The sequence below is a fragment of the Musa acuminata genome, chromosome BXJ2-10 (genome assembly GCF_036884655.1).
Source record: "Musa acuminata AAA Group cultivar baxijiao chromosome BXJ2-10, Cavendish_Baxijiao_AAA, whole genome shotgun sequence".
Lineage (NCBI taxonomy): Eukaryota > Viridiplantae > Streptophyta > Magnoliopsida > Zingiberales > Musaceae > Musa > Musa acuminata.
The window spans coordinates 13193846-13217103 of record NC_088347.1 but is presented as its reverse complement, the minus strand read 5'-3'; the positions used below and the strand labels follow the sequence as shown (position 1 = coordinate 13217103).

At 38.4% G+C, this 23258-nt stretch overlaps 1 protein-coding gene across 1 annotated transcript; it reads right to left on the bottom strand.

Annotated features, from left to right (window-relative positions):
- Positions 1 to 278: 278 nt before the first annotated feature.
- On the bottom strand, positions 279 to 22898 carry LOC135624291 (uncharacterized). The gene is made up of 9 exons (XM_065127746.1): positions 19945 to 22898; positions 19676 to 19848; positions 19531 to 19602; positions 19289 to 19441; positions 19042 to 19205; positions 18786 to 18933; positions 935 to 1057; positions 771 to 858; positions 279 to 699 (listed from the first exon to the last, which is right to left on the bottom strand). The coding sequence occupies exons 1-9, from the start codon at positions 22391 to 22393 to the stop codon at positions 512 to 514; spliced, it is 3558 nt and encodes a 1185-aa protein (XP_064983818.1). The 5' UTR covers positions 22394 to 22898; the 3' UTR covers positions 279 to 511.
- Positions 22899 to 23258: the final 360 nt, after the last annotated feature.

The following is a 23258-nucleotide window of genomic DNA, read 5'->3' as shown; positions in this document are numbered from 1 at the left end:
CAAGATTCCAACAGTAGACAAAGTGGTGAATCTGATAGCGGGGAAGGGAGCTCCAATCCTGGGGAAACCAGAGGCCCGGGAGATCAGCTTGTGAAGGTGCAGGTGCAGCAGCTGTACATTGCTGGATCATTTTAGTTCTTAGATATTCTTTCGACACGTCCAAGATGTGGGATAGACGAGGATTAGGAATTTGAGCTCTAGCTTCAGGACTGTATAATTTGATGCTATTGCTTTATTTCTGCTGCTGCTTCTTGTTCTTGTTTCCAAGGAAATTAATATAATAAAGCTGTAGCATCTCAGGTGTATTTATTCTCACTGTATGACATCAACTATCCAAAACAAGTCCTCGATCAACATGCATAAAATTACATAACAGCATGTCATTTGCAGCCACTATCCCTTTTATCTCAATTGGCAATTTCTACATAGTACATCCAAAACCTGAGGATGCTTGTATACCAAAACAAGGCCATGGCTGATGCTGGTAATTGCCAATCAAGAACAGCTGAGATCATTTACGTGCTTGAGGCTGTCCTTTGTGGACGATCGAAGCTGCCATAGAGCGCAACCTATTTGTGATCTCCGTGAAGCTTGGCCTCTCCTGAGGTTCGGCCGACCAACACTGCTCCATCAATAATCTCCATTCGGAACCACAAAACTCAGGCACAGGAGGCCGCAATGTATTGCTCAGTATTCCACCTGGTATAGAATCAAACTATCATACACATGAACAAAAGTTCCATAAATAACGAGAAGTCCACAAGGAATACCAATAATGGCACCATAATGCAGGTCCGCATATGGCTCTTCTCCAGTTAAGATTTCCCACATCATGACGCCAAAGGAGAACACATCAACCTGCAACCTCAAAGGTAAGCAGAAACGATAAAGCATAACCACAATTGTATCAATGCTAGGCAGAGGTTTTCTTAACCTTCTCAGAAACAAGACTGTCATTGCCATATAAGAGCTCTGGAGCCATCCAAGGAAGTGTTCCCCTCATACCACCAGAGATCAGGGTTTTACATTTCACCTTGGACAAACCCAAGTCACCAACCTGCAGATTCACAGTTGGCTAATCAATTCACTGGCTCTGGAACTAGACAAGGATGGATAATGCAGGAATTAGAAGTGGATGACAACTAGTATCATTCAGAAAAACAATGACCAGAATATGTACTCTGCTTTCCAGAGATTAAATACAAGAAGCTCAACTCCAAAATGATGATAATTTTATACTTTAGTCTCACATCGGATGCGGGAAGAGACTCGAGTTGATTATGCATCTGTTACTACGAGAACTTGAGCTTATATATTTTATATTACATGGATATAGGTTGGTCAAGTTAACTAGTAAGTTATTTCATCAGGTTGAATGGTATCAAAACAAACTTAGCATTGGACAGGGCGTGGGGACCAAGTACTATCCACAAATGGGATTGAAGGCACATCACAGCATAAACCTCATTCGGTGGGCTTCACGTGCACCATAATAGGATTTCTTAATTTTGGATTGTCAAGCCTTAAGTAGAGGAGATTGTGACACAAGTTTAATATCATAAAATGGTCGACAAATTATGGAAACAAGGTCTATAATGTGAAACACTCATTTGTCCGGTTCCACATTCTCTCTCTTTACCTGAGTGTAAGGAAATTGAGTTAAACAGAGGCAGAAACTTGAAATAAAATATGCTAGGATGTGTTTGGTATGATCCGGATATCAAGATCCATAAATGTTGAATCTCGTATTTTGATGATGAAATAAATTGATAAGTATTTATGTTTTAATCTGCGTTTTGAGTGGCGCAGGATGCTTCGATCAAGATGAGACAATTAAAGCAGGAAGAATCATGTTGTGCTAGAGGAAAACATGTTAGAAGATTGGACGTCGGGCCAGAGGATCGGTCGACGTATCAACAGAAGGCTTCAGGCCATAGATTCGGGCATCAGGCCAAGAAGAGTGGATATTGCGCCAAGGATATCAGAGTTGCGGAGTCAACAGGCCGATTGGGCAATAGGCCGCAAGAGAGGACGATGCACCGAAGAATCAGACGAAGCGTCGAGGGACCAATGACATGCCGAACAACATGATCAATGCTTAGTATTAATTGTCTAGATCGAAGTGTGTTTTACATGTGCAGGATTAACTATGATAGCAAGGTATGAAGCAAAATAAAGTCCCGGAATCAAGGACGCGATTTCGTTGGGAGTTCGAGAGTTCATCGGAAGTCCGGACGTTCATCGGAAGTTCTATCGGAACCAGCCGAGAAGTCTCGGAGCTTGCCAGAGAAGCTCGTCAGAACTCGTCAAGAAGATCGTCGTGAAGTCCAGGAGCTTGCCGGGAGTCGACCGGAACATTGCCGAGAGATCGTCGGAAGTTCGCCGAAAGCTCGCCGGAAGAAACCAAGACATAGGGACTTGTTTAGCTTAGAAAATGTCTTAGGAATCGTAGTTAGCACGTAATTGGATTTGGATTTGGGCCAACTCAATTAGGGGCCAACTAGGCCCATGTAAAGATTGTGTTGGGCCCAATGAGAGGCCCAAACAATGCCCCAAGAAGTGGCACCGTCGTGGCACAGTCTTCAAGACTTGTGTCAGGCGATGGTACCGCCAATCTCGGCGGTTGTACCGCCCCTGGCAGGGTGCCAGGCGGTGGTACCGCTGGTCTGGGCGATGGTACCACCTAGCACAACATCCCAAGCGGTGGTACCACCCAGCACAGCATCCCAAGCGATGGTACCGCCAGACTGGGCGATGACACTGGCAGTGGTACCGCCCAGCGCAGGCGATGGTACCGCTCGTGCCCGGGAAACCCGGGATGAGATGTTTTTAGGCTCAAAGTTTGAATCAATTTGAAGCTTATAAATACCCCTCTCATCCCTGGTTAAAAGACACAAGTATTGAGAATAAAAACGTATAGAAATGCTGCTGCAATCTTATGTGAGCTCCTCTCAAAGTTCCAAGTATTAGAATAGTTTGAGAGAGGAGTAGGTGGGGGTGTAAGGGTTATCTCCTAAACCTGGTAAAAGGAGAATCGAGTTGTAAAAGGTGATTGGTCTTCGCCTATTGAAGGAAGACCGATAGTGAATGCCGGTGGCCTCGACGGAAGAGGAATCGACAGAGTGGATATAGGTCACGACGACCGAACCACTATAAAATTGGCGTGTTCTCTGGTTTGCATTTACTTCTTGCTATTTACATACTGCAAACTGAATATTTACTTGCCTACTGCATTCACTTCATAAACGTACGCTTTCAAAGTTAAGTTTCCAAAATCAATTTTAATCGAAACAAAAAGTTTTGAAGACGTTATTTTACCGCTGCACTAATTCACCCCCGCCTCGTTATTTCTCACTTGGTTTAACACCCAAGAGAAATGGCTCTTTTCGGCTTTCAAGAGGGTCACTCTCTCATTCATCCTCCCTTTTTCAATGGGACGGACTACACTTATTGGAAAACTCGAATAAGAGTTTTCTTGCTTTCATTAAATCTCGATTTATGGCACATAATCAAATTTGGTTTTCGAAGGTCTTCTCTTCCAATGAACCATTAGAATGATTTGGAGAAGAAGACTTTTTCTTTAAATGCTAGAGCTATGAACGCTCTATTTTGCGCTTTGGATAAAACTGAGTTTAATCGAATTTCTATGTGCGAATCGGCTTTTGACATATGATACACTCTCGAAATCACACACGAAGGCACTAATGGAGTAAAAGATTCGAAGATTAATTTTTTAATACACGATTTTGAACTGTTTCATATGAAACCAAGCGAAACCATTGGAGACATGTACACCCCTTTTACGGATGTCGTCAATGGTTTAAAAACTCTTGCTAAAAGCTTTTCGAATTTTGAACTCGTTAACGAGATTTTAAGATCTCTATCTAAAAATTGGAATTGAAAAGTAACGGCAATACAAGAATCAAAAGATTTGAACTATTTCCCTCTCGAAGAACTAATAGGGTCTCTAATGACCTATGAAATAACGTGCAATGCACGTAAAACACTTGAGAACCACCTTCCAAAGAACAGAAAGGATTTCAGACTTAGAACACATGAAGACCACTCGAGCATAAGCTCAAGTGATGGTGAACTTGAACTCTTCACTATGAAATTTAAAAAATTCATTAAACAAAAATTAAAGAACAAAAAGAATGGAACTACTTATTATAAACGCAAGAAGAAGTTGCCAAAAGACGAATCGAGCTCCTCCAAAGACGAGAAAATAAACAAAGGCGGTGCGGCAAACTATGCCTTAACGACATTCGACGATGAGGTAATCAAAATGCGTTTAATTTATTTCGAAATTACATTAATTTTTTTTCATGAGTTATTTTTAATTTAGTTTAGAATTAATTTTCTTGAAAATTGCATGTTTAATAATGAAAATACAAAAAATTAGGAATCATGCTTATCATTATAATAATTTTAAAAATAATTATGAAAACTATATGTTTATGATAAACAAAATGATTTTGATTAAAAATGCCTTATAAAATCATGCTTGATGATTTTATACTATGCATGAGACTTTGAAGTTATTAATAATGAAATATTGCTTTTTCGGTTTTAAACAAGATGAATGGTTTTAATACAAAAACTTGAGCATATTAATTTAAAATCATGTTTAATGGTTTTATAATTCGAAATTATGCATGATGAATCTTGCGATTTATGGATTATCGATTTTTACCATAATTAAAGTGATTTATTGATCTTGATGATTTTATGATAAATCTTGCACTTTCATTTTAAAAGATGATATATATTTTGATTTGGTATAAAAAAAAAGGACAAAGACATGCTTGTATGAAACAAACTAAAAAGAAGAAAACTTTCTCCTTGAAAAATTTCTCTACTTTATCGATTTTTCAAAAAGAATAGACTAATGAACCTATTTTTATAAATCTCTTGGACCATGAAAATGATTTTGATGAGTTAAATTTGAATGACTTTTTATCCAAATCTTTCACATATTCTTGAGATTTATGAATCAAAATCTTATATCTCCTATGCTTCTTTTTGTCATTTACAAAAGAGAAAAATTATCCAAATGAATCATGAATGTTCTTTCGGTATTCATGAATTGATTATAACTTAAAAGATTTATTATGAATCAATATTTTTTATTAATCGTTCTCCTACGATTCTACTTGTTATCTTCTTAAGCGGAGATTTTCTAAATGAATCTTGATTTTTCTTGTGAGTTCTTGGATTTATTACTTGAGATTTTTTTGTTCAAGATCTCTTCTTTGTACACCTATGATTTTTATTCTTGGTATTTTAGTTAAAGAAGAGATTTACTATATGAATCACGTCTTTTCGTATTCACATGATCTCATGATATGATTTTTTTTTGCTTTGTATAATTCATTGTATTCTTGAAGTATATCTAATCACCTAATTCTTCTTGGTATTCGTTATGTGATGTATTGCATATGATGTGAATCATGATTAAAATTACTTTGATTTGAATTCAAGGTTTATCTCAATTATGGCATTTTGAAATAAGAATGATTACTTATCTTTATCATGCTTTGAAAATTATTATAAAAGGAAAAAGAGATACAAAAATTATAGTCTTCCCTTATTTTTTATAATGACAAAGGGGGAGATAGCTAGCTTGTATAAGTCAAGAAGATGCAAAAACTTACTTACTTTTTTGCACATTTAAAGAGAAGATGCAAACGTAACACTTGCCAAATTGTTTACTTGCTTCATGTAAATCATTGTATCTTGCTAGCTTGTATATTGTAAAATAATGTAAAATTTTGCTAGCTTGCACTTTGCAAAAGAAGCAAAAATGACACTTCTCAAAAGAGAATAAAGAGCTGGCTATCTTGAACATCACTAGCTTGCCTATCTCAAGAAGCAAAACTTGCAACTTGCACATTGCAAAAGGAAGCAAGAATTGCTAGCTTACAAGAAAGCTATCTTGCATTTGCTTTCGAAATCTTGCTAGCTTGCATAATGATAAAACTTGATATTATGTTTTTCATGCAATGATTTGAACTTATATTCCAAACACATGAAAGATACACTTCTCCTTTTTGTTGATGACAAAGGGGGAGAAGTATGATCATGTTATGCATGATGACATGTTGCAAACATTCATAATGAAATTTGCAACGACTTGAATTCAAGGTTCTATTAATATGGCATATTGATAGGTGGAGTTTGTTTACACTCCGGGAGTTAAAGTTAACTCCGTCATTAATTGGTTGTTATCATAAAAAAAAGGGGAGATTGTTGAATCTCGTATTTCGATGATGAAACCAACTGATAAGTGTTTATGTTTTAATCTGCGTTTTGAGCGACGCAGGATACTTCGATCAAGATGAGACAATTAAAGCAGAAAGAATCCTGTTATGCCGGAGGAAAACATGTCAGGAGATTGGACGTCGAGCCGGAGGATCGATCGACGTATCGACAGAAGGCTTCGGGCCATGGATTCGGGCATCGGGCCAAGAAGAGCGTATATTGCGCCAAGGATATCGGAGTTGCGGAGTCAACTGGCCAATTGGGCAATAGGCCGCAAGAGAGGACGATGCGCCGAAGAATCAAACGAAGCGTCGAGGGACCAATGACATGCCGAACAACATGATTAATGCTTAGTATTAATTGTCTAGATCGAAGTGTGTTTTACATGTGCAGGATTAACTACGATAGCAAGGCATAAAGCAAATTGAAGTCCCGGAGTCAAAGACGCGATTTCGTTGGGAGTTTAATAGTTCGTCGGAAGTCCGGACGTTCGTCGGAAGTTTTGTCGAAACCAGCAGAGAAGTCTCGGAGCTTGCCAGAGAAGCTCGTCAGAACTCGCCAAGAAGATCGTCGTGAAGTCCAGGAGCTTGCCGGGAGTCCGCCGAAACATTGCCGAGAGATCGTCGGAAGTTCGCCGGAAGATCGCCGGAAGAAACCAAGACATAGGGACTTGTTTAGCTTAGCAAATGTCTTAGGAATCGTAGTTAGCACGTAATTGGGTTTGGATTTGGGCCAACCCAATTAGGGGCTAGCTAGGCCCATGTAAAGACTGTGTTGGGCCCAATGAGAGGCCCAAACAATGCCCCAAGAAGTGGCACCGTCGTGGCACAGTCTTCGAGACTGTGTCAGGCGGTGGTACCGCTCAGTGCACCAGTGTCAAACTGACACTAGCGGTGGTATCGCCCAGCGCAAGCGGTGGTACCGCCCGTGCTTGGGAAACCCGAGATGAGATGTTTTTAGGCTCCAAGTTTGAATCAACTTAGAGCCTATAAATACCCCTCTCATCTCTGGTTAAAAGACACAAGTATTGATAGTAAAAAAGTATAGAAACGCTGCTGCAATCTTGTGTGAGCTCCTCTCAAAGTTTTAAGTGTTAGAATAGTTTAAGAGATGAGTGAGTGCGGGTGTAAGGGTTATCTCCTAAACCCGATAAAAGGAGAATCGAGTTGTAAAAGGTGGTTAGTCTTCGCCTATTGAAGGAAGACCGATAGTGGATGCTGGTGGCCTCGACGGAAGAGGAATCGGCGGAGTGGATGTAGGTCACGACGACTGAACCACTATAAAATTGGCGTGTTCTCTAGTTTGCATTTACTTTCTGCCATTTACATACTGCAAACTGAATCTTTACTTGCCTACTGCATTCACTTCATAAACGTACGCTTTCAAAGTTAAGTTTCTGAAATCGGTTTTCATCAAAATCGATTTTAATCGAAACAAAAAGTTTTAAAGACGTTATTTTACTACTGCACTAATTCACCCCCCCCCCCCCCTCTTAGTGCCGACCCCGTTCCTAACAATAAAAACATAATCAAGCAATGAGACGATGAATAACAAACAACTGTTAGCACATCTCTTTCTTCACATGCTGGATGCTCCACACATTAAACAAGATGTTTTGGAATAACAATACTGGATCTAATAAAGATTACTTAGTGAAAAGGCAGCAATTTATTTATATAACATAAGGTAACATAAGGAGAGCAGCGATATGCATATAGCTATCTATGAATCATCATACTCGATTGACACGAGAGTACCTAATTTGCTAAAATCAGCTCGTGTAAATCTTGCTGATCCTATGGTATTCTCTACAGCTCACAATGCATGTCCCATAGCCTTTAGTCCAGACCTCTCAAATATGACAGCCCATAAGCCAAATGAGTTGCAAGCCCATTTTCCAAACCTGCAGATGACCCAACTTGATTGAATAGCCTGAATTGATTGCTAAAGAGTTAAGGGGTGTGCCTATATAAGTTGAAAAGTGCATACTCTTAACTTTCCAACCTATCTTAAAACAAATCAAAAACATTTCCCTAGAGAAAGGTAAGACTGTTTCATTAATAGATGGTTTGGTGGGTAGATTCAAAGAGAGTTAATTTAATTTATCTTCATGATCAAGAAATACATTAGAGGGCTTAGATATCAGCTGCAAAGCAATAAATTTTATAATTCCCTATGCATGGAGGGTTTCTTCATGCACTAGTATTTATTTTGGTGTTTTAGAATTAGAAATAGTTTAGAATCTGATTGTATTTGTAGAAACTCTTTGAGTTCTCTCTTTTTTAATCATGTACTCTTTGGTTTACCATAGAGTGGTGGGTTTAATCTCTGTATCTCTTGGATATTTTCTTGAGTGGCGAGTCTTTTTTTTAAGTTTTATATCCTTGTTTAATTATCCTTAGGGTGGTGAGTTTCTATATTCCTTCGAGATTTTAAACTTGGTGAATCTATTTATCTCCATTCCAAAAGTGTTTCTAACAAATACAACTATCAGCCTTTCAAATTTCATTCCTTATTATCCCGATATCAATTTGGTATCAAAGCTAAAGGCTAGAGATCATAACAAGACGGAATGGAAAAGATGTAGTTGGTGAAGGTAGTGGCCATGAAAATGACGTTGAGTCCTTGAGTTTGCAGCTACAAAGATTGCTACGCAATCTACAAGAAAAGAATGAAATCATTAAAAAACTTCGAAGAAAAAACAACCAGCATAAAAATGATACTCAAGAGTTTGGTTCTGATGATGATACACCTCCTCACCCAAGGGAGTTAGGAAGATATTGGGCAAAATATAGAGATAAGATGAGTGGCAAAACACATACAACCCAAAGTTGCATATTCTAGAGTTTGAAGGTAAAATCAATGTTGATGACTTTATTGATTGGCTTAATACGGTGGAAAGAAAGTTTGACTTTAATGAACCTCCAGAACAAAAGAAGATAAAGCTTCTAGCACTCAAACTTAAAGGAAATATATCTTTTTGGTGGGAAAACCTGGAAAAGCAAAGAGAATGTGAGGAGAAGAGTAAGATTTGGGAGAAAATGAAAAGGGAGTTGAGGAGGAAATACTTGCCTGACAACTATAAGCAAGAGATCTTTTTCAAAATCCATTATTTTAAGCAAAAAGATCTTATGTGAAGGAGTACAAAGCAGAGTTCGATAATCTCATGTTAAAATGCGAGCTTATGGAACCAGAGGAGCAAATCATTGCAAGATAATTAGGAGGTTTGAAATATGATATTGCTAAAGAAGTTCAACTCTGACCATATTGGTCTTTGAATGATGTGAGCAAGTTAGCTTTAAAAGTCGAGAAGCAATAGAAGTTTGAAAAGAGTTCTCGATACGAATCAAAAGAAGGTTATACGAGAGGAGGAAATTCCAAGCCTACTCTCCAAAGCAAGGTGGCGTCAAAGGTGCAAGACAAGGGTGAAAGATCTACTAGCAGCAAGCAAACACCTAATTCTTCTACACCGAGCGGTCGAAAATACTTCAAATGTCTTGATTTTGGGCATATTGCTTCAAATTGTCCAAATAGTAGGATTGTTACTTTGGTTGAAGATTATAGTGATGGAGAAGGGGATGATGCCAACGACGAACTTGAATATGATGATAATGAGGAAGAGGTTACTTACGTTGATCATGGTTTGTCTATTGTGCTACAACATAGTTTAAAAGTGTCCTATGTGGCTGAGGATAAAAGTTAGGTGAGAAAGAACGTGTTTCACACAGTGATTTAAAAATGCGCTCGGACGAGGCGAGGCGAGGTGAGGCTCGAGCGCCTCGCTTCATTTCCAAGCGGCGCTCTTCAAAGAGGCGTAGCCTGGGCGCTCGCCCGAGCCCAGGCGCCGGGCGCTTTGGGCGAGCGTCTAAGTTAAACCAGGCGACCGAACCAACGTTTTAGGTCTGGTTCGGTCTCCAATGCTTTAGTTGGTTCGATCGAACCAACTAAAACACCGATATCAGTGCGACTTCTCCAACCCTAACCCTGCTCACCGTTCACGCTACCGTTGTCGCTCGCCGCTCCCGCTCCCGTTGCTCGCTGCTGCCGCTGCTCGCTTTTACCGTTGCCGCTGCCAATGTCGTTGTTCGTCACTCCCGCTCCCGTTGCCGCTGTTGTCGCTGCCACTGTCGCCGCTCGCTGCTCTCGCTCCCACTCCCCCTCCTGTTGCTCGCTGCTACCGCTGCCACTGTCGTCGCTCGCCGTTGCCGCTGCTGCTCCCGCTTTTCTCAATCAGCACCCTCGGTCTTCCCTTATACTCTTCTCCTCTTTCGCTTCTCCTCTTTCGAAAGTATACTATTAACAGTATACTGTATACTGTTAACTGTATACTAGTAACAAAATTTGTATTTATTAGATTAATAATATATTATTTTGATTTTAATATTGTTAATTTTTATTTATTTGAAATTATTGTTAGGTTTTAAGATAAATGACAAGTGTACAGAGCAACTCAATAGAGTCTCCAATGGCATCAAAAAAAGATCCTACATGGAAGTATAGTTATCTAAATGATCCGAAAAATCCTAATGCAGTGACTTGCATGTTCTGCGATAAGACTACTAGAAGTGGTATTTTTCGTGCAAAACAACATCTGGTATAAAATTTCAAGAATGCAGCAGCTTACAAAAAGTGTTCCCGTGAGGTAAAAGAAGAATTGTTGAGTTATATGAATGAAAAGAAGACGCAAAAGAAAGAATCTTACGGGAATTTACCAGAAGACAATGTTGAACATCTCAAGGATGAAGAAGAAGATTATTCTATAAGTATTAACCCAACTGGGAAAAAACTATACGATAAAAAAGGAAAAAAAAAGTTATGAGTACTAAGAAGGATAAAAAAGGACCGATGGATCTATATATGTTTCAAGGATCACAGAAGTAACAAGGACAAGCAGGAGGCTCAAAATTTAGACAAACAAATATAAGTGATGCTTGTGATAAAAAAATAAGAGGAAGAACAATTCAGCACATTGCTCGCTTCTTCTATCAGGCTAGTCTTCCCCTTAGTATAACTCGTTTAAACAGTTTTAAGGAAATGATTGAAGCTATTGGAAGATATGGTACGGGATTAAAACCTCCAAGTTATTATGAGATGCAAGTTCCATTATTGCACAAAAAGTTGAATTATACAAATGATTAACTAAAGAGTCATAAAGAATCATGGGCAATACATGGTTGCTCTATTATGTCCGATGTTTGGACTGATAGGAGGCGTAGGAGTATAATTAATTTTATGGTTAACTGTTCTTTAGGGACTATGTTTGTGAAGTCAATAGATACTTCATCTTTTGTAAAATCTAGAAACAAGATATATAATTTACTTGACAAGTTCGTGGAAGAAATTGGAGAACAAAATGTCATTCAAATCATAACCGACAATGGAAGCAACTATGTATTAGCTGGTAATATTCATCTTTTGAATTTTTTAATTATTTTATCTTCAATTAAATGTGTCAAACTCCTAAGTCTTATCATTTTTGTTATCTTTTGTCTCAGGTAAATTGCTTGAATAAAAAAGGCAACACTTATATTGGACTGCATGTACGGCACATTGTATTGATTTAATGTTGGAGGATATTAGAAAGATCTTATATATCAAGAAAACCTTAGAAAGGGCAATTTTTGTTGTTGGATTTCTTTAAAATCATATTAGGACTTTGAATATGATGAGAGAATTTACAGGGAACAAAGAATTAGTGAGATATGGTGTCACCTGATTTGCTACTTCATTCTTGACATTAGAGAACATGCATTGTTAAAAACATAATCTGATAAACATATTAACCTCTGAAAAATGGGTGACAAGCAAATGGACAAAAGCAAAAGGCAAGAGGGCTACTGATATCATCTTAATGTCATCCTTTTATAATCATGTAGTTTATATATTAAAGGTAATGAGCCCTCTTATTCGAGTCCTTCGATTGGTGGATAATGAAAATAAGTCTACAATGAGATATATTTGTGAGGCTATAGATAGAGCAAAGGAGACAATTAAAATGTCTTTTAATGAAAAGGAAAAAAATATGAGAAAATTTTTACAATCATTAACGAAAGATGGAATTGTCAACTTCATCGTCCCTTACATGCAGCAGGATATTATTTGAACCCTGAATTCTTTTATAAGATTAAATCTGTTGGGTTTGATGCAGAAGTTTTGGATTGATTATATCAATGCATTGCAAGATTAGTTTCAAGCCTTGAAATGCAAGATAAGATTATTCGTGAATTATCTTTATATAAAAATGTCGAAGGTCTTCTTGGAATTCCAATAGCCGTTCGATCCAGGACAACTACGTCTCCAAATATTAATAATTTGATATAATTAATTTCATCTATAGTATGTTACTATGTTATTATTAATAATAATATAAATTTTGCAGCTGAATGGTGAAGTCTATTTAGAAATTTCACCTCGAACTTACAGTAATTTACTATCAAAGTACTTAGTTTGACATGTAGTGCTTCGGGTTGTGAACGAAATTAGAGTATCTTTGAGCATGTAAGGATCACTAAATATTTTTGTTTTAATTAATTAATTTATTTAGATAGATGTATTAATATATTTTTAAATTATTTGGCATGACAGGTTCACTCAACGAGAAGAAATCGGTTGGAACATCAACGATTACACGATCTTGTTTACATAAAGTATAATTAAGCTTTGAAGGTTCGTCATGATTTGCAAAATAGAATTGATTCAATCTCATTGCAAGATATTGATGATTCAAATGAGTGGTTGGTGGGAGAAATGGGTAACTTGCAAGACGTCGAAGACGAGCTTGTATTTGAAGATGATAGATTGACATGGGGAGATATGACAAGAGCTTCAAGTGCTGAAGAATTACAAACATATACAAAATAGATGACAGAGAAAAATGAGTGCAAAGGCATCAAACTCGGCTCCTGCTATTGTTGAAGATATAGAGAATGAAACATATTTTGATGAAGAGGAAGGAGTCGAAGGACGAAAGGAAGAAGACGAATTCAATGAAGATGATTTGTGTGAAAATGACAATAATATTGATTATGATGAATGACTTTGATGTAAAATTTTATTGTTTTGAATTTTGAAACTTTTTGTTAATGTGACATTTTGATTTTGTATCTTAGATTTTCTTAATTTAATAGCATATTTTTATTTTAAAATTTTAAATAATTATATTTATTAATTATATTATATATTTTTATATTTTAGCGCCTCACTTCGCTCGGGCAAGTGCCTAGCCCCTCGGGCGTTTTTGGACCTTGGCGCCTAGCGCTTTTTAAATCACTGGTTTCACACCAAATGTACTTCTCATAACAGGGTGTGCTTAGTGATCATTGATAGTGGCAACCTTAAAAATATGGCATCTTTGGAAATGGTGTAGAAGCTAAGGACACAATCTCTCATCCACATCCTTACCAATTATGCTGGCTACAAAAGGGGAATGGCATCAAGGTAACTAAAAGATGTTTAGTTTCGTTTTCTATTGGCAAGCATTATAAAGATAAAGTATGGTGTGATGTTGCTCCTATGGATACTTATCATTTGCTGTTAGGTAGACCTTGGCATTATGATAGGAGGGTGTTATATGATGGCTATAAACATACTTATTCTTTTAAGGTGAAAGAAAAGAAGATTGTTTTAGCTCCATTACAACCTTTTTAGTAAAGGAGAATGAACAACACAAAGAGCTACCAGCAAGCATGAAACCAATCCTAATGAAGTTTCATGATGTTATACCTAAGGAGATTCCACATGGTCTTCTACCTTTAAGAGACATCTAGCATCACATGGATCTTATTCCAAAGGCAGTGCTACCTAATAAAACAGCCTACAAAATGAGCCCCAAGGAGCATGCAGAACTTCAAATGCAAGTGAATGAGTTAGTGGAAAAGGGGTTGATTCATGAGAGCATGAGCCCTTGTGCGATTCCAACCTTGTTGGTGCCTAAGAAGGATGGTTCTTGGAGAATGTGTGTAGACAGTCGTGTCATCAACAAAATCACAATTGATTATAGTTTTCTCATTCCAAGGTAAATGATTTACTTGATCAATTGTATAATGCTTCTATTTTCTCTAAAATTGATTTGAGGAGTAGCTATCACCAAATTAGAATGAAGCTTGGAGATGAGTGAAACACAGCATTTAAAACTAGGGATGGCTTATATAAATGATTGGTTATACCATTTGAGTTATCTAATGCTCCTAGCACTTTCATGAGATTTATGAATCATAAACTTAAGTTATGCATTGGGTCTTTTGTTATGGCTTATTTTGATGATATATTGGTATACAACAAGAGTGAGAAGGAGCATATGAATCATCTTAAAGTCATCTTTCTTATTTTGAGATAACAAAAGTTTTATGCTAATATAAAGAATTGTTATTTCTTTACTCCTACAGTGGTGTTTCTAGAGTATGTTATTTCAAAAGATGGGATCATGATGGATCAAAGTAAGGTAAAGACTATTCTTAATTGGCCAACACTAGCTTCATTGCATGATGTGAGGAGTTTCCATAGCTTAACTTCCTTTTACAGAAGATTCATCAAGGGTTTTAGTTCTATTGTCGGTCTAATCATCGAATACTTGAAACGTGATAAATTCAAGTGGACTAGTGAGGTTGATGATGCTTTTAAACTGTTAAAAAGAAAGGTGATCAAAGCTCTCCTATCTTAGTTCTACCTAATTTTGACAAGATGTTTGAGGTTGAATGTGATGCCTCTAATATGGGTATTAGTGCTTTTTGAGTCAAGAAAGTCCATTACCTTTTTTAGTGAGAAGCTGAATGATACAAGAATGAGATATTCTACCTATGATAAGGAGTTATATGCTATTTATAGAGTCTTATCTCATTGGAGTCAGTATCTTTTTACCAAGTCGTCCGTCCTATATTCTGATCATGAGGCATTGAAGTTCATTAATCTCCAGCACAAGCTAAACAAGAGGCTTGTAGCTTAGGTAGAGTTCTTGCAATCTTATAACTTTACTATCAAGCACAAATCTGGTATTCAAAACATAGTCGCTGATGCATTAAGTATAAAGCATTCTTTATTATCAGCCATGGAAATCAAAGTGATTGGATTTGAAACATTCAAAGATTTCTACGAGAATGATGTGGATTTTATCTCAATATAATAGAATTGCAAATCAGATTCTTTTCAACAATTTTCTATCTTTGATGGTTTTCTTTTTCGAGCTAATGCCTTGTGTGTTCCATCTTGTTCTTTGAGACAAGTAATTTTGGCTGAAGCTCATTGTGATGTTTTGGAAGGACATTTTGGTAGGGAAAAGACTCAACTTTAATTCAATCAAATGTCTATTAGCCTAAGATGTTTAGAGATGTGGAGAGACATGTGAAGCAATGCCGAGTATATCATTTGGTAAAAACAAGAAGCTAAAATTCTAATTTGCATGCTCTATTGCCAGTGCCCAGTGCTCCATCGGAGGATGTGAGTCTTGACTTCATTTTGGGATTGCCAAAAACTCAAAGGAATAAGGATTCCATCATGGTTGTTGACATATTCTCAAAGATGACTCACTTTGTTCCCCGCAACAAATCAAATGATGCATCTCATATTACTGATTTGTACTTCAAGGAGATTGTGAGATTGCATGACAATCCAAGAACTACAGTGTATGATCGAGATTCAAAATTTTTTAGTCATTTTTCGAGAACTCTATGGAGGAAGCTGAGTATATCTTTGAATTTCAGTAGCTATCATCATCCACAAACTGATGAGCAAACAGAGGTAACAAACAGAAGCTTGTGAAACTTACTTAGAAGCTATGTTGGTAGAAACCTCAAGCAATGGGATCTCATTCTTCCATAAATTGAGTTTCCCTATAACCGTTCCATGTATCATAGCATTGGTAAGAGTCCTTTTGATATTGTTTATAGTGCTAATCTTACTGTTTTTTTTAACTTAGTTCCTCATTCTACAATTAAACAATTTAATGGAGATACTGATAAGAGATCTAAACAGAGAAAGAAGTTGCATGAGAGTATTAAAACAACCATTTAGAAGCAAAATGAGAGGTACATGTGAGCTGCCAACAAACATAGAAAGTATGTGAAGTTTAATGAGGGTGATTTGGTCTGGATTCATCTAAGGAATGAGAGGTTTCCACTAGGAAAATTTGGGAAATTGAAACCAAAGGCTAATGGTCCATTCAAGGTGCTAAAGAGAATTGACAAGAATGCTTATGAGATCGAGCTACAAGGAGATTATGGAGTGTCCCCAACATTCAATGTCTTATTTAAGTCCTTATCATGCTGATGGAATAAATGAGGACTTGAGAACAAGTCTTTTTCAACCAAGGGAGATTAATACAAAAGTGCCTAATTTGTTACAATCAGCTCGTGTAAATCTTACTGGTCCTATGGTATTCTCTACAGCCCACAATACTTGTCCCATAGTCTTTAATCTAAACCTCTCAAATGTGATAGCCCATAAGTCAAATGAGTTGTAAGCCTATTTTCCAAACCTACAGATGGCCCAACTTGATTGAATAGTCCGAATTAATTGCTAAAGAGTTAAGGGGCGTGCCTTTATAAGTTAAAAAGCTATTAACTTTCCATCCTATCTTAAAATAAATCAAAAACATTTCCCTAGAGAATGTTAAGGTTGTTTCATTAATAGATGGTCTAGTGGGCAAATTCAATATAGTTAATTCAACTCATCTTCATGACCAAGGAAAACATTAAAGGGCTTAGATATCAGTTGTAAAGCAATAAATTTCGTAATTCCTTATGCATAGAGGGTTGTTTCATGCACTAGTATTTATTTTGGTGTTTTAAAATTAGAAACAGTTCAAAATCTGATTCTATTTGTAGAAACTCTATAAGTTCTCTCTTTTAACTTTGTCTCTTTTTGGTTTACCATAAAATGGTGGGTTTAGTCTTTGTATCTCTTGAATATTTTTTAGTATTTTTTTTAAGTTCTGTATCCATGTTTAATTATCCTTAGGGTGGTGAGTTTCTATATTCATTTGTGATTTTAAACTTGGTGAATCCATTTATCTCCATTCCAAAAGTGTTTCTAGCAAAAATTCAACCTTTCAAATTCTATTCCTCATATCCCGGATGGTTTGGTGGGCAAATTCAAAGGGAAAGTTAATTCAATTTATCTTCATGACCAAGGAATGGATTAGAGGACTTAGAAAAAAACTGCAAGACAATAAATTATATAATTCCCTATGCATGGAGGGTTGTTTTATATACTAATATTTATTTTAGTGTTTTAGAATCAGAAATAATTCAAAATCTGATTGTATTTACAGGAACTCTTTGAGTTCTCTCTTTTAACTCTGTATCTCTTTGATTTACCATAGAGTGATGGGTTTAGTCTCTGTATCTCTTGAATATTTTCTTGAATAGTGAGTCTTTTTTTTAAGTTTTATACTCTTATTTAATTATCCTTAGGGTGGTGTGTTTTTGTATCCTTTTGTGATTTTAAACTTGGTAATTCCATTTATCTCCATTCTAAAAGTATTTCCAGCAAATACAACTATCAGCCTTTCAAATTCCATTCCTCATTATCCCGGTATTATCGGTGTCCAACTTCACAAAACATGTCCCTGTTTGTACCAAGTGTATGTTCCATCTAAGCCTTTTCAGTCACAGTTGACAACTGCATGCTACTACTATATTACTCAATAAGTGTCAAGTAAAACTGAACTAGAAACTACTTCTGAGTTTAAATTGCTCTATAGAAATAATAAGCCCTCACAGGTAATCTTCAATAATGATTCCTTCATCGAATATAATGCAGCATTCCATAAAAGGTTAGCATGGTGCACGATGCTCCTGCAATTGCAAGGTCCTAACAGAGTAAAATGCATATAGTACTCATCCAGCTTGGGGATAGTCATTTCAATAAATCAAACCGTAGACACATATGTCATAGTAACTTTAATCACCAAAGTTTGGCTTCAATCAGAGAAAATCCATGCATGCAAACTGGTCCCACTTGGATACATGACATGTATATCAAGTGCTTCAATGTCTGGAAGGAACTGGTGTAAAACCTTCAATAACCAATACACAAGGACATGTCTAAACTAAACTCAGTGTACATCATGCTTAATATGCTAACATGTGCATGTATCTCTACTTGATAATTATTCACCAAACTGCTATATTATCTGACAAGAACTTAGGCATGGAAACATTATGTTAGAGATGAAAATGTGTATAATGAATGATAAAAGTTCTAAATATAATGGCAAAATCATCATGATGAACTGGAATGATTAATCAAGGAGTGTCAGTTCCAATAGTATCCTAGCTTTGGAGATTCCGACAATGGCCTCAAGAAAAGAACCAAAAAAATATTAAACTTTGTAACACTGATCCAAAGAAACCATTTTGTATACACCTATGTAATTAGGCCAGCTATATAGCAATGATGAATTAATTGTCACACCATGAAAGATGCAGCAAGAAAAGGTTTTGTAACATAACTATAATGAGTTATCAAGATAAGAAATCTCAACTAGCATAAAGGTTCCTTCACATCTCTGCGATAAAACATACATATACCTTGCATATAGGACGTTGAGGATCTCTCAAGTTGACAAGTAAGTTATCACTTTTTAAATCAAAGTGCACAATATTTTTTGCATGCAAGTATTCCATCCCAAATGCAACATCCATGGCAATTAGAAGACGCTTTCTCCGGTCAAATGCCCTGCCAACAACAATAATAATTAGAAGACGCTTGCTACTGCCAGGTCTCATGATGAAAAAGCTTGACAAAAATAACGTCTATGATCCAAAATCCATTAGAGGAACTTACTTGTCATTTTTGTGCAAAGCCTGTCGAAGAGAACCATTAACCATATACTCTGTTACAGTTGCAATATTACCCCCAGGGACATCAAGAACAACACCATAGAATGCTACAACATTTGGGTGATGCAGATCAGCGAGCTTACAGGCTTCGTTCCAAAAATCAGCCCTCTAACGGTAGATGATATAACAAATATAAAGTTGAAATACATGAAATAAAAACAAGTAACACCAAATAGTATTGAGATACAGACCATGCGTTCTGCTTCTGATTTCTTCCCAGCAAAGCATCTATCATTGATTCGTTTTATCGCAACATCAGTACCCCTCCATTTTCCATGATATACTGTTCCGAAGGTCCCAGAACCCAGTTCTTGCAATTCCTCAAGATCACTGTTATTTATTATCTAAAGTATGAAAGAAACAGCAATAAGCCCACATGGTTTACATATAAATACAATGACACATCAGAAAATAAAATTAACTGGTTAAGCACCTGCAGATGTCCTATGTCTTCAGATAACTGGACACGAGAATTTTCTTCATCCAGCTGTGTGGATATGGATTCCTGAAATTTTTAAATAGTTCATATAATAAACCATTTTAATCAATAGGAAGAGTAACAAATAATTAATAATTACCTCAATTTCTTCATCAAGAATAGCCTTCTCCAGCTCTTTACTACCCTCGATACTCCCTAGATTCTGTGTTCCAAGAGCTACAGAGGCAGTAGGCACAGAAGGCTGAAGAGCTAATGCTGCAACATCCTCAGCAACAGCCTGCAGTTGTTGCTTGATCCGCTCCTCTTCAGAGGCTTTTATTCCAAAATTGTGAAAAACATAGCTTCATTATCACATTCATATATTTGAATCTAAAAAGTAATAATGTTGAATAAAAAAAAGAATCAAACCTTTTGTGAGTCTATCAGGCTCAAGATACAAGTCCTTTATCATAGAGTCTGCAGGATGGTGAAAATTACCTTCCTCTAACATTGCAATGATATCTGACTTATTAGTACGATGGTGTGCAATGCAAGGATCATTCAGAACAACAGACTCCTTGCTTACTATCCTGTTAGGCCTTGGTTGTGGCACATTAGCATGCCCAAGAACTTTAAAAGGATCCTGATCATAAAAATCTCTGTCTGAAGCCATTATTTCACTGAAACTCTCAGTATTCTCACTAGGGTTGCTCATACTGGATAATGGAAATGGAATGCTACCACCTGGATACACAGCTAAATTATTGGGTTTCTTTCTGGAAGGCAACTGAGAAGAATAAATTTCAAAGGCTGTAAATGGATTAGTATTGCTAACATTGGTATGGAAGTTTTCATATGGAGCTGAATGTTCAATCCCAATTCCTTGACTGTATGGGAATGGACCATAGTTTTCTATGGTCTTCATTCCTTGGTTTAATTCATAATCTTTTAGTAAACTTTCCAACTGGGTAAACTCTGAAGTGGCTGACGGTGGTTGCTCGATTGGCTTGGCATAATTTCCTTCAGGAATAAATCTGTCATTCACAGTGGAGTTACCAATGAGGAGAGCATTATCTCCAGACTGAGGTATGACTTTGTGACCATTTTGTACAACCAGATATGGGACATCAAGTTTTACATCACTTGGATCATCTGAAAGGGCTACAGCAGGTCTTCCTTGACAAATAGTTTTGGATGGCCCAAATGGACTCGAGCTAAGTGTCACCATCTTGCCTTTAACAGGTTCCACATTGTGATCTGTAAATTGATGTGCATGATCCTGGGTTGAAGGATTCTCAGCATAAATTATTGTGTTTGCTTCAGCAGGCAACTCAACCACACCGGGACAATCATCTGCCTTCTTCGCATTAGGCCTCTTGTTGGCATGTCGTAACTCCGTAATATGAGGGAGAGGTGAACCTGCTGACTGATTTAAGGTGTTCATGCTCTCCACACTCGGCTCCATCATGTTGCTGGCCGGAGCTCCGGTTACCACAGTGGCGACCCTGTGCTTCGCAAGATCCTCAGACCGCTGACTATAAAACATTTTGCCTACTTCATGAAAGTTATCCAGGGTCTCAATTCCATGTTCCAGTACCAGCGTATCTGAATGAGCATGCGGCAATGCTTTCTGGCACATAAGGCAATCCTCCAATATTGATGGTGGCAAAGGTGGTGGCAGTGGCGGTGGCAGGTATGTTGGAGGCAGAGGTGGAAGCTGAGAGAGAGGCTGAAAGGCCTTAAGGTTCTGATCAGCAGCAATTGGTGAGATCCTTCCTCCATATGGATTTTCCAAACCAGGGACCAACCTTGGTTGGATTGCTTGCAGGTTATCAACTTGAGAAGTTACCGATAACATACTACTTGAAACACCACCAGGCACATAGGAAGCCATTGTGACTGGAGCTACATTGATCGGTTGCAGCCCCGCCATTAACCCTAAATGCTGAGGAGTAATATATTGAAGCTGGTGAGGCTCAACATACGCCGGAGGCGTATAAGGCACCACCATGGGAAGCTTCTCCAGCCGAGAAAAGGGCGCATTTTGAGCTGGAACACCCATTCCTGGAGCCAAAACACTGCCACTCGGAATCCCAACGGGGGAATCAGGCGACACAATTGGATTGTTTACGCCAGGATACACCGATCTCGGTGCGTCGTGTGGCCAATCGACCACAGGAGAAGGAAGCGAGGGCGACATACCTTCGCTGGCTCCATCTTCTGCAGCATCACCAATAGTGGTGCTGTCGGAGTTCTGAGTGGAAGACGCGGCGCTCGCACCGCTGTCCCTCTTTCGCAGCGGGCCTCCGCCTCCATCGGACACGGCGAATCCGTTGACGGCCTCAAAGTACCTCTGGCCGACATCAACGACGGCGCCGAGGTGCAGGGAAGGATCCGCAGAAGCGAGATCGGAAGGGGAGAAGAGGAAAGCTCGGAGTTTCGCAGAGCCATCGGGGGAGGCGGTGGCGAGCTTGTCGTACTCCTCCATCATGTTGACGAGATCCTCGGGGCAAGAAATCGAGATGAGGGCGTCGAGGTCCTCGCCGGGCAGCTGGTACTTCACGGCGACGGCGGACGCGCCCACCGCCTCAGCCATCTTGCCGACGAACTCGGGAAAGGAGACATCTTTCCGGAGGGAGATGATGCGGGTGTGTCCGCCGGCGTAGCGGAGGGCGCCATCGCTGGGCCGGGGGAGGATCCGACCGCCGAAGCTGCAGAGGAGCTTGACTTTCCTGGGGGAGAGATTGCCGCCGGCCACAGCGGCCGCGGGGGAGAAGAGGGGCCCACCGGGGAGGACCCAGGGAGGGGGAGGTTGGGCCCGGCCGGGGGCAGCGGAGGGGCGGAGATCCCTGGGGATGGAGCTGTGATCCACGGCCATTGCGGGAAGAACAAGGTATAAGGGAAATGAAAAGTGTTTTTGGAGGAACCGAAAAAGAGAGGAGGCGAAGGAAGAAGAGAGGAGGTGGCCACTGCGCCCTAGATATCAATAATCAACCAAAGATACATTTTTCAATTTGATTCAGAGGGGAAAAAAACATCCTTTTTCTTCCTCCTCTCTTTCGGGACAGATAAAAAAGGGATATTGAAGGAAGAGGAGGAGGTGCGGCCGTGGATCCTAATTTATTTCTTCGTTCCAATCTCTTCTGCGTCTTTAAGATACAGCACGGAAGCAATCAACAAAATAAGCACTCGTACAAAAAAAATCCTTCAATTAGTTTTGGTCAAAGGAATCGCCATTTCTCTGTTCTTATCCCTCCTCTTCTCTCAACAAATCTTAGCTGTTCCAAGGGTAAACAAAGAGTTGCAAGTACAACTTTGCGTGGCTTTTGGGATGATGCAGGAACTGGGCGCCGCTCCAGAGAGTGGAATTGTCTTCTCCCTGCGTTTGAGCTTCGGCGTATGGCGATGACGATTATTATAAGGGACATGGAACTTGGTGCGGATGGCAAAGGACGGGAGCGCACGGGGAGACGGCACGTGGACGGTGCCATGCAGAGAGAGGCTTTGTCGGAGAGCTGCAACCGAGGACGGTCGTTCTCTGTATCTTGGTGACCACTGAATCAGCATATCGCTCATCAAAACATCGTCACAAGAAGACAATTGCTGGCATGCTTTCATTGTTTCATGTTTCCAATCAAAATCATAAACAAGAAATATATATTTCTTTCCTCGAAATTATTTTAAGATAATTCCTAGAAAAAATGAGGATTGAATGCACCCAAGAATAGAACTGGAAATCTTAT